Here is a 14,594-nt window from a genome sequence, read left to right as displayed (position 1 = left end):
CTGCTAATTGACGTCCACCTGCGACATGTTCAAGGTAAATCCACGTTGACAGGACGTGACCAATTTGTACCTGTAATCAAAGATCGATTAAGGGGGGTTGCGCCTTCTCGCGAGCTGTGCTCTTCACGGGTACCTTTTACAGTAATCCGGTATAAGAGAGTCAACGTGTCCTGTCAATTCAGCACGCGTTATCTGAAACAACTCTTGTTCACAACCTCTTTCATTAATTCCGAGGAAACGTTAAGCGGATGGAAGTGCGCAAAACGAAAAGTACAAATGAATACATAAGCAGTAAACGCGCAAATCGAGGACTCTGATGGACGTGCATCGTTACCGAGCAGACTACTGTTTATTACGTCGATTACAGCTTTTTATTACATTATTAAACAAATATCAAGGCCCAATGCCAACCAGCCTTGGCCATAAAAACTGACTCGTCCTTCGTTCCCGCTGTTAGCCTTCGCAAATTTGGTAATGGTCGCGGGTGCGTATCTCAACAATGGGTCCATCGTTCATGGAATCGTTAATGGGCAGGCTATTGCTTATTACATCGATTAACATTTTTTATTAAATGATTAAACAAGTATCAAGACTCAATGTGAACCAGCTTGGCAATAAAAAGTAACTCGTCCTTCGTTTCAGCTGTTAGCCTTCGCAAGTTTGGCGGTGGCCGCGAGGGCGTACCTCAATCATGGGAGCCCATTGCCTATCTATGGTCATTACGGGACAATACCGGCTCCGACCCTGATGCCCCATCATCCGAATCTGCTGCAAACGTATGGTGATCTCGTACCAACACCTGCGTACACGAAGAACCTGCAGACACCCTACACGGGAGCTGCGAAGCCCACCGTCCAAGTGGTCACTCCGGATTACTTGCGCAAGACTAGTTACTCTCCCATCGCCTCTCATCCTGCAGTGGCACCAGTACCTGTACCTGTCCCTGGACACGCACCCGGACATTTACCTGCACCTGTGCCCGTGCCTACAGTCCCAGGTGTACATACGCTCTCCAGTGCAGGGGCACATACCCCTGAAGTTGCAGGTGTAGCTGCTTACCCTCGCCCTTATCAGCCTGCATTCGCGCATCCTTATCGTCTGAACTTCGTACGTTCTTATCAGCGCAACTACGTTCACCCTTATCAACTGAACTATGGGCACTCCTATCCACTGACTGCATACGGAGGAACTCTTCCCCCTGCAGCTGCGTTCACGGTTAACCACATGGGGCACCCCAGACCTATAGGGGTTGAACATGGCTGGTAGATCGCACGTTTTTTAATATCCCTCCCCTTAAGAAAATTTAATATATCTGAGATTAACCTGGAAGGAAGTTAACAGTGATCAGAGGACTCGTAAAGTGGTTCTCGAAGAAGTGCTCGCTGCGGACATTTTCCGTGGTTTCTCCTGCTTTGGGTAAACTTTCGCCATTTTCATCGGGTATCGTTTTCGGGGAGGCTCTTCCTGCAGGTTTTAAGTGTCAATGAAGATTTTTGAATCGGTTGGAATTGTTGTTCCTTGGGGATTATCCGTATGCCGGTCCTTCGGTTCTCTGGGACATTTTTCTCATGGTTTGGCGAGTTGCGTCACCGAATCGGTGAAGTTTACGAATCTCGCTCACGTAGCGTTGTGCAAATTTCGAGGGCTCTGTGGGGGAAATCCGAATTGCTAATTCTTTTTAGGAAAGCGAAAAGGTTTCGTCGTTATCTATTTAGTGGTCGTCGTCGGACAATGGATCGCGCGCGCATGGTAATTCATTGTAGCGTTAGAGATTTAAGGCGCTATAAATTACATAATTGACATATTTCGCTAATGCATCATAGAGTCTATTCTCTCCCATCATCCCCCCTGTTATCAGCGCCATTTTGGAGGTCACACTTTTAACGACAAGCGCGAATGTTCCCCAAAATGCTTCCTTCGTCCGTCGACTCCTGCAAACGAAGATGTAACTCTATCCCAAAATAAAACACTTTACAGGGAAACAAACGAGGAATTTCGAGCTCCAGGTCCACAAACCTTGCCAGGAAGGAACAACTCCTTCGGGGATCTCGTTTCTGGTCGTGTGTGACGTATTTCGTAAAAACTTGGACGTTCTATCACTCAAGATTGCCGGAGGCTGCTGCTGGTCCAACAATCAGGCGTGGCCTGTCTCCAAGCGTTCCAGATTCAGAGATGAAAGTGGAGATTAAAAAATTAATCGAGCCTTTCGGAAGGCGTAGTCACCATTGTTTCTCCGTAGATCATAAATAGTTCACCGATCGTTTGCAATCGATAAGAAAGCGATGAGCTCCACTCCACGCGCGCCCCTGAAAGAAAAGAAAAACACAGAGACTCTAATTTACCTGTCCTAAAAAGGAAACCGTAAACGGATCGGAGTACATTCGCAGATAGTCAGGTCTATTTTGGCCAGCGATTTTCAGCATCGTTACGTTGCTTGTCTATGCTCCTTTACATAAACGTGGACGAGAACATTACGAGCATTACCCCGGGCAAAAGCCTGGCTCTCACGTTTATGACGATAAATGGGCGCGTAATAAGTCCTGCAGTGATTACGCAAACGTTTCGCCGATTCGCCGGATTTTCGAGATCGGCCTAATTTCTACTAGTTTTCTATCCTAGATTTTCTACCCTGCGAAAATCTTCCCGATAAATGTGACTCTTGAATTTTTTCCGACCTGCTATGAAATGCAATGAAATTTGGAAATCGAATGGATGGTTTCAACATTAGTCATTATTTTTTAAATCGATTGTTTTGAGGGAACATGTCCTCTTATGCGGTTCACTTTGCCGTTCTTGGTCGACAGAGTGCGACACGCCGTTACGAAACAGCCGCTCGGTTATTGTAACCAGGAAATAAGAGCAGAGATCGGTAGAGTTTGGCAAGCGAATGAATGAGACGTATTCGAGCAAGGGCGGGGAAAGTTTCCGGTGTGGGAAAGAGTCGGTGTACTACCCGAAGAAAGTCCGATGTACCGGTATAAAAGCAGGCGCTGGCGACGAAAGTCGCATCAGTTCGGTATATCCTCTTTCTCTGCCCTTAAGAACTCATCACCACACAAAAAACAATGGCCATCGCGGTAAGAGTTATTAAAATCAACCTACACCAATTACCAGATAATTTTATCACTTCGAACAATACGCAAAAAATTTCCTATAACTTTCTTGCAGAGTACAAAAAATACTTTGCATTTGAGAATTCCTTACAAAACCCGATATTAATTCTGGGAAGCATTATTTTACGTTCACCAGTTACTTGTATTATCGTACATGCTCGCAGCGTTGACACTTAGGCTCAGTTCGAATATGATGCTTAAGTAATAGTCATTACCAGTGCCAGGATAATTAGTAACCCTAAAATCGTGTAAAATCGTGTTCGAATGATTTGTCGATCTGCATTGCGTTATGTCTACTTAGGGCTTCGTAAATAAGAAATTTCTGTGATTTCATCCGATACTTTTTTTTTTATTTCAGTTCGTAATCCTGTGCGCCGCTTTTTCGGTGGCGAACGCGGGGGTGGCAGTGACGACGACATCCGATAATACATATAGAAGTTCCGGAAATTTGGCGCAGGTCTCGACGCAGTCGAAAATGGAGAACACGCCGTTCTCCAGCAGCAGCAAAAGTGACGTTCGCGTCAGCAACCCGACCGTCTACGCTACCGCTGCACCTGCAGTTGCATACAATACGGCTGCAACTCCTATATACGCCAACGCTCCTCTTTCCGCCAACCACGCTGCACCTGCGTTCAGCTACGCGGTGAACGCATTGCCTGCAGTCAACTACGCTGCACCTGCTGCGGCGTATGCGGCGCATGCACCTGTTGCAACGTATGCGGCGCATGCACCTGCTGCAGCGTACGCGACACACGCATCTGCAGGTCAAGCGTTCAACTACCCCGTGCCTGTAGCCCATTCTGGACCCGTGTATGCAGGACCTGTACTTGCCAAAACTGCATACGCTACACCTGTCGGCGTGGCTCATCAAGCCCCGGTAGCTTACACTGCACCTGCATACACCCACGCTGCACCTGTCAGCTACGGTAACACCCTGGCTTTGCCTGCAGCTGGATACACCCCGACTGCACATGTTGCAGCTCCTACTCATCAACATGTATTTGCTTTTTCACCTGCCAATGAAGTTGCTCATCTCACGTACAGCAATGTTAACGATCACGTTAATTATGCCTGGAAGTAATTCCTTGCATGCGTTAATTACGTTTAAGTTACTAGGTTACTTGCCAGGAGTTGCAAATCATGACCACAAATGTTGCGCTCTTCAGATTTATGATAATGCCGGGGCATTATGCAGGTTTTATTAATATTCTAAAGTGTTGCCATGCTTTAGGAAAGCAACTTGTAACTGTTGATTATCAGCCCGTTGTGGTCTTCTCGTCTGCGATTAAAGTTCCTTGGATTACTATTAACAATTTTGTAACATAAATGCCATTTATAAGTGTGCTATTGACTGCTCAGGGAAGATTTACTGTTACTGTAGTTTGCAGTTATGCGTGTGTTTGTCCTGCGTTTTGTGTTATCCCTAATGAGATTATAAATAAAATTTTAAACACATTTCCGCTTATTTTATCTCTCCTTGTCGTAGACGTACATATGTATTGTATATACGCATAAAATAAACCAAATAGAAAAGTTCGCGTGAAGAAAACGGGATCAGTCTTAAAGGTACCTTGAAGATACTTCAGTCGGCCGCCTTGAACTTTTAAACTTTTGTACCTCGTGCACTCTGTTGTATTTTTAATAAACTTTCGTACTTCATGCATCCTGTTGTATATTATTAGAAAGTTATTCGTGGAATTCAGACCTGCATTTTTCCTATCACAGGTTATTGCCCAATGAATAGACGTATCCTGTGTACCCAGAGCTCAATGATATCAATATTTAAAAATCATATCGGGTGTATCGAATATCTTAAGTCTATTGGATCTCCAGCTTGCCCTTCAAGGATACAAGTTCCTCTGGCTCTGATCGTCCAGCATACTTATGTCGTAACGAATATATTGGCATGCATATTATAAATATGTCACTAAGACACTTTCTAGGTGCCACTAAAAAATGTCCAGTAACATTATCATAACACAGCACAGAAATAGAAACTTAAATCAATGAATCGGCGTTTTCGCGCGTCTTCTAGTCTAAATGCCAACCTAAGAGAATGGAGGAGAAACCGAAATCGCGTTGGCGAGATGTTACAATCGATAAACCGTCATCTCGCAATAAATATAGCAACATTGTAAAGTTATAATAATTGTCAAAAGGTACACATTAATTAAGAAAGAAATGCAACGATCGATTCAGCTCGAACGGCTTGAATATCAAGGCCCCTTAATTAATTTTCTTCCTTTCGATTTATTAGTTCATAATATCGTAACAATTTCTTTCTTGCTTACTCTCCGAGTTTTATTGCTGATTTCATCTACACAAAGCAGATTGCGCATTGTGAAACGAAATCATAATCCGATGTAGGTTTGAAATCGTCCGTGGGTTTCTTGTCCTGAAAACGAGATAGCACCCTCAGGGGAAGAGTAAATTCGGTTTACGACACTTTTACACAATTCGCATGTACTCAGAAGCGAAATAATTCTCATGCGTGCCCTCAACATCTGTTTCGATTCGGCAATAAAATATTTCAAGTCGCGATGACAATCTTTGGCCATCTTTCACAACCGACACCATAAAAGCGACGTTTCTCGATCACATATTTCGGGTAATAATTGTGATATCAACGTATTTAATGTCGCTCAAAAGTGCGTTCTACAAAGTAATTCATTTGCAATAAGCGACTACTTTGCGTGCGTGCAGTACCGAGCATTAATCTTTTAAATTTATTTGAAAATTGACGTAACGAGTCGAAATGCCCCTGCAAGAAGAACCTGAAAAAGGATTGCGCAATTACAATTATCTCCGATGTGCGTTTAAGTCGAAAATTATTTCGTTTCCATGCAAAGGTCGCCCGGAGCAATCCAAATTGAATACGTGCGATTGCATCGACTCGCAGGACCACATTTTTAAAGCCCATTGCATTGCTCGAAAAACCTCGGTTTCTGCCGACACGAAGAAAGAAAGAAGGTAAAGTCGAGGTGTAATCAAGTGTAGGAAGGGCAAACCTGGAGGCGGTTCGTTTGAAGCCAATTTCGAGTGGATTCCTCGGACATATCCTGGCCGGTCCAAGGCTGTTCCAAATTAGCCAGATCCGACAGGGAGGAAACGATTGTCAGTACCGGGCGAGTCATGCGATCCCAGCGAAAGTCTTCGGCATTGGTTAACGCCTCGGGAGATCAGGGGAATCATGTACCCCACCTTTGAGACTTACATGGAGATCAAGGTATATAAGATTTCGAGTCAGCCCTCCTGAGTATCACACTCTTTCGCAGACGTCGAACAAACAATCCACAATGTTCTTCAAGGTAGGTCCTAACACTAAGTCTCGATCAGAAACCGACATTTGCATCGGTTCGTAGTCGCCCAGTAGAATCTCGCAAATTTAAAAGTAGAAATTACCCACATTACTCCGCCTATTTCATTATATAATTCTCAATTCTCTACCGAGTCACGATCTAAAAATCCCTATTAATAATAGAGATAAAAAAATCGTTTTTAAATCCCCGTCAGTCTGTAGCTATTCCTTATCATAATCACGGATATACTTCAGCTGGAACTTGAGACACTTATCACCCTGAATTTTCATATTTTTTATTCTCAGGTCGCCATCCTCGCCTGCGTCCTGGCCGTGTCCCAGGCTGGATTTCTCGGCGCCCCGGCGGTGCAGTATGCCGCACCCGTCCACTACGCTGCACCTGCAGCTCTGACCTCGACCTCTGATAACATCTTGCGCAGCCATGGAAACCTCGCTCAAGTCGCCACCCAATCGAAGACCATCGCTACTCCTTTCTCCAGCAGCAGCAAGTCCGACATCCGCGTCAGCAATCCCGCCATCTACGCCCACGCCGCCCCCCTGGCCTACGCTGCACCTGCAGTTGCATCCGCCCCGATCTACGCTAAGGCCGCCATCCCTGCACCTGTCAGCTACGGTGCACCTGTTGCCCACGGTGCAAGCCTCCTCGGCGTCGCTTACTCACCTGCAGTTGCTGTATCTCACATGACCTACAGCAGCCCCGTTGGCATCTCCTACTCCTGGTAAACCCATTCCTACAACGTGATTTCTCATATGTAAATGACTATGCCTGTCTTTGTTAATAAATTATTCATCTGACTTTTGGGAAAAACATGACTTCTTACCTGAACCCCTGCCTGAAGAGAAACAGTCGCTGCGAATCTCAAAGAGATCTTTAAATGTGGATGTCGCGTAATTTTATCCATGTCGTTATTAATATTTTAATATATTTTATATATTTCTTTGCAAGCGATTTCTTGGGATTAACTTATTATTATCTTCGATGGAGTGGTTTTGCATGAACGAAAGGTCTTCATTTTCCCCTGAATTTGAGAGAAACGTCTCGGAGCACAATTTTGCGATCTTGATTATTTATTTCCAGCTAAGTTACTTTTGATTTTTGTGTTACCAATGTGCTACCATTGTGTTACCATTGTTGAACAGTGATAGATGGTTAATGCAGGTGCTTCAAAAATGAGCATAGAAATTTATTCATTGTGAGCCTTCAACTGATTGTCATTTGGTAACTGTTTGTCTATCAGTCTCAGTTGAACTCGTGATCGTTATTCCAGTTGGCTCTGTTACCATTACAGTTACGATTTTTTGGATAATCTTCCTAGTACATCTGCATAACAATATATATTTCATGTTATAATTATTTCTTTAATATATCAAGGGCCACCAAAAACAAACACAGAAAAACACGGGCCCGTGTAAGGAAATAGTTGTGCATCTAGAAAGATGCATACGGTGCTTAACGTATTTCTTCTATGCATTTCTTCTATGCATTTCTTCTATGATTTTGCATGGATTTGTTAATAAAGTATTCATCTAACTTTTTGGAAAAATTTGACATTTTATCTCAGAATTCCCTGCGCCATTGTCTAGAAAAACCAGTCAGAATTTTTTAAACTTCAATCTTTTCGGATAATACCAATAAAATGTACCGTCATTTCATAATTGAATGTCTTATATCACTTGATATTCTGATATCGCTTTACAGTTAATTCTGAAGCTTCTAAGGAGAATCCAAAGAAGTTCGAATAAACAATTTTCGCCGTACTTATAATATTTACCCGATGTAAACCATACTGGTCATATTTTCTTTCGGTATTAAATCGTAAATTTACGAGTTAAATCAGTGAGTGAGTTTTGGTACGGTGTAAATGAGAATTGAGAAACGTTGATTCGAACGCAGAATCTTTCGCAATAAGTGTCGACAGGCATGATGGACAGGTAGGATTAATCATCAATTGAATCAGCCAAGATACAGGATTTTCATATTTTTATTCAGTATTGTTACATTCTGTGACATGCTTTAGAATCGAATGGGCAGACGGCGATGGTGAATTCATCTTTTCTGAGTCTTCGGAGCGGTTTTGCAAGAAATTTACAAAACCTTGACATGTCCAACACCTAACCCGTTCAGCCCCAGACCGGCATATCCCAATCCATTGACTCCCAATCCGTTGACTCCCAATCCGTTGACTCCCAATCCGTTGACTCCCAGTCCGTTGATTCCCAATCCGTTGATTCCTAATCCGTTGATTCCCAAACCGGTGGCGATTGCAGGGCCAGTTGCAAGGGTCGTCAATGTAGGTCCACCGAGACCGTAGGCAGTTGCAACGGGAGAGGCTTAAAGTATGAAAGTGAAAAAGTAAGTATCACAGGTTACACACTCTTAAAAGATCTAACGGTAACATGAATCATGCAAGCATTTCATATTGAAAAAAAAAGCACAGATGATACCAAACGATCGCAACAATTTTCGAGGCGACAGCAACCCCAATCCGGATCGATCGAACGTTTCGATACGACTAATCGGGATGGCTTTCGGCGAATTTTTACCTCTTCGCTAAACCGTACATTTCAACACCGAGAATCTACATCACAAACATTACGCTCGGAGATTCTGCTTCGGAGGAGAAAATAGCACGTGAAAGGAATAAGCTGAAACGCGGTGTGTCGAAAAGGGGACCAGCAGTCTAGTCTAAGAAGCAAGCGAATTTCAAAGATGACCAAAAGATATGGAAATTATGTAAGACTAATTATGTACACCGAGCATGTACACCGCTAGGATGCTCTCGAAAGCGATCAGCTGATTCGCTGGGAGGGGACGGACACCCATCGAGGAACGAATTGTAGGCACTTGCGGACACTTATAGCGGACAAGTTCCTTCGAATTCGATCTTTGATGGGGTCTACCCCAGATTACGTGCAAAATGCAGACTGCAGAATGCATCCCGGTGGGCTATCGTGGTTTGGAGAACGAGAAGCCTGATGGATGTGCAAAACGAGGTGTGAAGAATGACGAATAAGAATGATGGGGCCGGTGTCATCGCGGGACAAGCCATCGTGACAAGACCGTGCACATGCTTCGTCCCATGGCCGCGATGTTACCTGCAAAAGCAGTATTCGTCACTGCAACTGCAGGCGCGCTGGCGCTCACAATTCCCACGTCAGGATTGTTAATGCGCACGTCGCCGTTCCTTTCGCTAGTGAACGCGGTGTCGACGGTCTTGTGGTAGGCCGAAATTGTGCCTGAATTACCGATTCCTCGAATAATATTGGACGAGGAGGTCGCAACTGTAGGCAGGGATAACGTGGCTGTCGTCGGTTGCAGGGAGATCTGGGGCTGGACGGCAACCGCTGCAGGTGCGGTTGCTGCGATCAGGCCGCCACCGATTACGCCCGCGTGGGCAACAGCCAACAGGCAACCGCAAAGAGCCACGAACTGAAGAACAATATTAGATTAATTTTTAATTATGGTTTCTTAGCCTAATTAAAAGGTTCTGGTGTGGGTTCTTTGTACATCTGATATTTAAGAAAAATCAAACTAGGGGATTAGGTAGGAAATTAGACGCGGGGTGACGAGGAATGACAAGGGATGAGCAAGTTTTGATGTAAAGGCACTTTTCCTGCAAGGTTAAAGTTATACAATGAAGGAGTAATTTTCTTAGGAAACTAGAAAATGAATTATTTTGCCCTCGGTATAATTTTGAATTCTATATTGACACGAAGCTACTTGACAAATGTTAACAATGAAAATTGGGCAAATACAAATGTCTAAGCTAAGCTTGTTTAAATTAGGGACTGATTTTCTGTTCAGATGTATGTTTAACTTGGAAAAGACGTATTTTCGAACTTAGGGTGTGTTTCAAAAATCGATGTTCCCTTAGGTTTGCACTTACCCTGAACATGATGATTGCTGTAGTTCGTTCTTGAACTGCAAAGAGAGAATTGAATGCATATGACAAATCTCTCGGACTATTTATACTCGATCATTAGGGAACCAGTCTATAGCACCTTGTGCATTTTTTCCGAAATTCTGATATCAAGTGTCCATTCAGTGGTGAGAGTAAGCATTTGAAGTAAGACGAGTTGCATCAGCCACTGCATTGGTTACGTCTAAACCGCATGGGCCGACTACACGTGTGTCTACTTGCTGAGATTAAAATCAACAAAATAAATTTCAATAAAATCCAGATTTTTATTTCTTCAAAATTTAAGCCAAATTTTTCTTTCGATTTTTTTTTTAACTTTTTGTCTCGTAATATCTTTATTACCTTAATAAACCTAGTAACACCACGTTTGACATTTTTGCACATATTCAGCTGTGTAATTAAATTAATCCGTAATTTATTGTTAAAGATCATGAAAACAGTCAATACAATCGGACAATCAATTTGGATGTATGACGTACCTTCGGAAAATATGTGGCGCTTCCAAAGAAATACTGACTTTCTTCTTAAGTACCGAAGGATTCTTAATCTTTAAACCCGAAAGAAGTAACCATGTACTTACTACCAATTTGTCCAATTAACATAACGAAATGTGCGTTATGTAAATGACGCAACGAGTTCAACGTGCTAGTTTCTGGTGGAGTGGAGTGCTACGGTTACCATTGTCTGATGCAAGCTTGTCTCATGTTGCAAATGACTGTTTTTTCATTCCCTGACATTATTAAGTTACAGTATCAATAACCCGGTCATTACCTGTTGCCATGTCATGTATAGCCATCATGTGATGTGTCAAGATCAAGAAATCTCGACGCGCAAGATTTCCAAAATTGGAGTCTTAACTCCAACAATTATTAAATACTCATATACATTTATTCTAACTATTACAATTATTATTATAGGTAAACCAGAGTTCTGAGATTCACATTTGGGTATGAATAAGGTGAAGAAGTCGATCTTGAGTCGGTGAATGGAGTTTGCATAAATTTTATCCTCATTATTATTCATTCTGTCGATCTTGAGCCGGTCTATGGAGTTTGCATGAATTTTGTCCTCATTATTATTAATTCTGCTTCACCATCGTCCCTTTTCAGTGACATTGGCATGTCACAAGATGGCGAGTCCTTTCGGCGAGAGCTCAATCTCGTACATTTCGCGACCTTGCCTGAGATGCGTTCAAGAACGTACTGCTCTGAGATTGTAAAAGTTGACCCAGATGGGCCAAAAGTAATGTGTAAGTATGGGGTAACGCTGGACCACACCTTCAAAGTTGATGTAACCGCCGCAAGGTTCGATAAAGCCTCGCCTATCTGGGCCCGATCGACGTCTTTCACTTTTTCGCCTGCCTCGATTTATATTTCCTAAATCAAACCTGCTTCGACCCTAGCTGTCGTTAGTGCCCGATGTAACATAGTAACTCGTTTAGAGATTCCTATACATGACAGAGACATAACGAGCAGCATGGCACCTGCGCACCCGAATCGGCTGTCCTATAACAGGTAAAAATTAACTGCGAACCTATACTCTCTCTTAAAAAATACTTCATTCTCTAACTTCACAATATATCTCATTTCATAGCGGGCAAATCTTTCCGGGAAGACTCATCCGTGACCTAGAAAAAATATATCAAACCTAAGTCGAAAGGACGCACCGACGCGTCGGGCAAATTTCAAGATGGCGACGTGCAGTTCAGCGCCTCTCGATTGCGCAACCCGCGAGTCGTTAAAAAAGAATAAGCAATTTGTCCAGTGAAACTTTTTCACAGGCCGGGATTAAGAGTGAGTAATGACGGCACCTCGAGTGACGATTAATCCCGACGTACTCTCGAAACGGTGAGCTAGAATGACCCGAGAAACGAGAAACCTCCCTGAGCCTTCGTGAGGAAATCACGGCATTGGAAGGAGCTGTTAGTAAATTTTGCAATCAGGGTAATTTATTATTTCATGGACCCCAAAGACGTGTCACGGTCGGTCGCGAAAAGTTATACGCGGGCGTCAAGTTCTCCGGGACTTAATGCATTTCTTATGTACTTCAAAATAATTAAATGATCTTCATATTCGACGCGTGCCTCATCGACACCCCATGGTGTGAACGGTGCATACGGTGCATACGGTGCATACGGTGCATACGGTGCATACGATGCATAAACGGCGCGATACGAGGTCGCATGTCAGAGTCCTTGCGGCCTCACGCGATGCGGTAAGAAGCAGAAGTAAGAGGCACCCACCTCGAGGAATAAAAATAAAGCCCGAAATAAAGGCAAAACGAGAGTCCACCAGAGACCGCCAAAATCGAGAGTAATATTTTAAAGAGAAAAGGGGGGATAGGGACCAGGGCTCTCCATATGGGGCGAAGGTGGAAGATTACAGGAGGTAAAACCTGCGCGGATGGGGGCGACCGAGAACATTCCCCAGCTTCTTTTTGGAAAGTTAATCCAGTATAAAGTCACCTAACTTCGAAGACATTGGCACCGTTCTCTCTCGTCCCTTGTAGTGGAGAATTGTCTGAGAAAATCCTCCTCAAGATGTCCGCCAAGGTAAGAATCCACCCATCGAGGCTAACCCACGCTATTATTTCGCGATGCGATATAATCGAGGCTATTCAAAACACCTCCATTTTCAACTGGATTAGTTCAACTCCATTTAGTTCCGAGTCATTTCAGTTAATCCTTTTTCAGCTCATTGTCCTGTGCGCCGCCCTGTCGGCTGTAAATGCCGGGTTCATCGGGGAGCAGCCCGCCATCTCTTACGCAGCCCCAGCGCTCAGCTACGCCGCGCCTGCGCTCAGCTATGCCGCACCTGCGATCACTTCCCAATCTTCCAATATCTTGAGGAGCCCTGGTAATTTGGCCCAAATATCGTCGTTCTCGAAGACGATCGACACGCCATTCTCCAGCGTCAGCAAATCTGACGTCCGTGTGAGCAATCCTGCCGTCTACCAGTCCTATGGGTACGCTGCACCAGCAGTCAGCTACGCTGCACCTGCCGTCAGCTACGCTACACCTTCCTACAGCTACGGCGCACCTTCCTACAGCTATGGCGCACCTTCCTACAGCTATGGCGCACCTTCTTACAGCTACGGTGCACCTGCGCTCAAGTAAGTACCCTTCTCGGTATATCTTTATATGAAGCTTTGCACTTTTTACATTTACCGTAATTCTTTATTTTAATGTTAAATTCAAAATTCGATTAAAAAAGAGGAACAACGAATGTGTGCATCATCTTCAGCTTTGAGAATTCGGAATGTACCTTGTATGATCATGTATTGAAAAAGAATTATCTTTTTTTAGGGTTGCCGCTCCCGCTGCAGTTAGTTATGCAGCTCCCGCTCCCCTGTACGCTAAGGCTTACGCTGCACCTGCAGCCGTGCAGTACGCCTCTGCTGCTCCCATCCTGAAGAGCTACGCCGCACCTGCCCCCCTGCACTATGCAGCATCTGCCCCCCTGCACTATGCAGCATCTGCTCCCCTGCACTATGCCGCATCTACACCCCTGCAGTACGCTGCATCCACACCAATTTACGCTAAGGCGTCATTGCCGCTCATCTCGTCGTACGCGCATTAATTTTCCTGATAATTGCCGATGAAAATCGAAAAATAGCTTCAAAGTGTTTCGCTATTTCTCGATCTCAGCAGCTTTCAGAGAGTCGATGTTGCACCTGAAAGAAACGAGTCCAGCGGATCATTTGTTAAGACTTGAAAGTATTGTTACTATTTTTGGTGCCTAATTTTATAATTACAAATTGCATGTAATCTGTTTTACATGTGATAATCATCGCGATACGTTTTCCGGAAGCTCGGCACATGCAGGAGGATCAAGACAATTCCCACTGTATAGATTTATTATCTGCATCGTGTAAATAAATAAAGAAATTACTGGATCTTATTTTATATTGTATTGGATCGATAACCTTTGACTACCTAATCGAGCACGCTATCTATCCGATTACGTGTGAATAATAAGAAAATTTATCTTGCAAAATTGATTAGAACTGATACCACGTAGGAATATGTAGCACATTTGAATGAAATTATCATATATCAGAGGGTCGTACGTTTCATTCTTCAGGCGAGTCTATTTGTCACTTGAGTTACTATGTTAATTGAGAATTTCATTTACGGTGCATGCTTTAAACAATTCAATTTAATGGGAGTCGGTTAATTCTGTGATAAGAGACGATAGTTGACGGACGCGTGCAAGATATCGGAGAGTCAGTTTGCAGAGATGC

At 43.7% G+C, this 14,594-nt stretch overlaps 3 protein-coding genes across 3 annotated transcripts; 2 read left to right on the top strand and 1 right to left on the bottom strand.

The window, feature by feature from the left end:
* Window positions 1-25: 25 nt before the first annotated feature.
* On the top strand, window positions 26-7,155 carry LOC105701101 (cuticle protein 67). The gene is made up of 2 exons (XM_023432272.1): window positions 26-34; window positions 6,718-7,155. The coding sequence occupies exons 1-2, from the start codon at window positions 26-28 to the stop codon at window positions 7,153-7,155; spliced, it is 447 nt and encodes a 148-aa protein (XP_023288040.1).
* A 1,277-nt stretch (window positions 7,156-8,432) lies between these two features.
* Window positions 8,433-10,356, bottom strand: LOC105701185 (pupal cuticle protein C1B). The gene is made up of 3 exons (XM_012427689.1): window positions 10,320-10,356; window positions 9,529-9,862; window positions 8,433-8,763 (listed from the first exon to the last, which is right to left on the bottom strand). The coding sequence occupies exons 1-3, from the start codon at window positions 10,326-10,328 to the stop codon at window positions 8,519-8,521; spliced, it is 588 nt and encodes a 195-aa protein (XP_012283112.1). The 5' UTR covers window positions 10,329-10,356; the 3' UTR covers window positions 8,433-8,518.
* Window positions 10,357-12,891: 2,535 nt separating this feature from the next.
* Window positions 12,892-13,930, top strand: LOC105701099 (cuticle protein 16.5-like). The gene is made up of 3 exons (XM_023432271.1): window positions 12,892-12,903; window positions 13,045-13,463; window positions 13,657-13,930. Exons 1-3 carry the CDS (start codon window positions 12,892-12,894, stop codon window positions 13,928-13,930), a joined length of 705 nt encoding a protein of 234 aa, XP_023288039.1.
* Window positions 13,931-14,594: the final 664 nt, after the last annotated feature.

This window comes from Orussus abietinus, unplaced genomic scaffold (genome assembly GCF_000612105.2).
Source record: "Orussus abietinus isolate OABI.00-Male unplaced genomic scaffold, Oabi_2.0 scaffold28, whole genome shotgun sequence".
NCBI classification, from domain to species: Eukaryota; Metazoa; Arthropoda; class Insecta; order Hymenoptera; family Orussidae; genus Orussus; species Orussus abietinus.
Note: the sequence above shows the minus strand (reverse complement) of the source record. Positions and strands in the feature narration are given on the sequence as shown.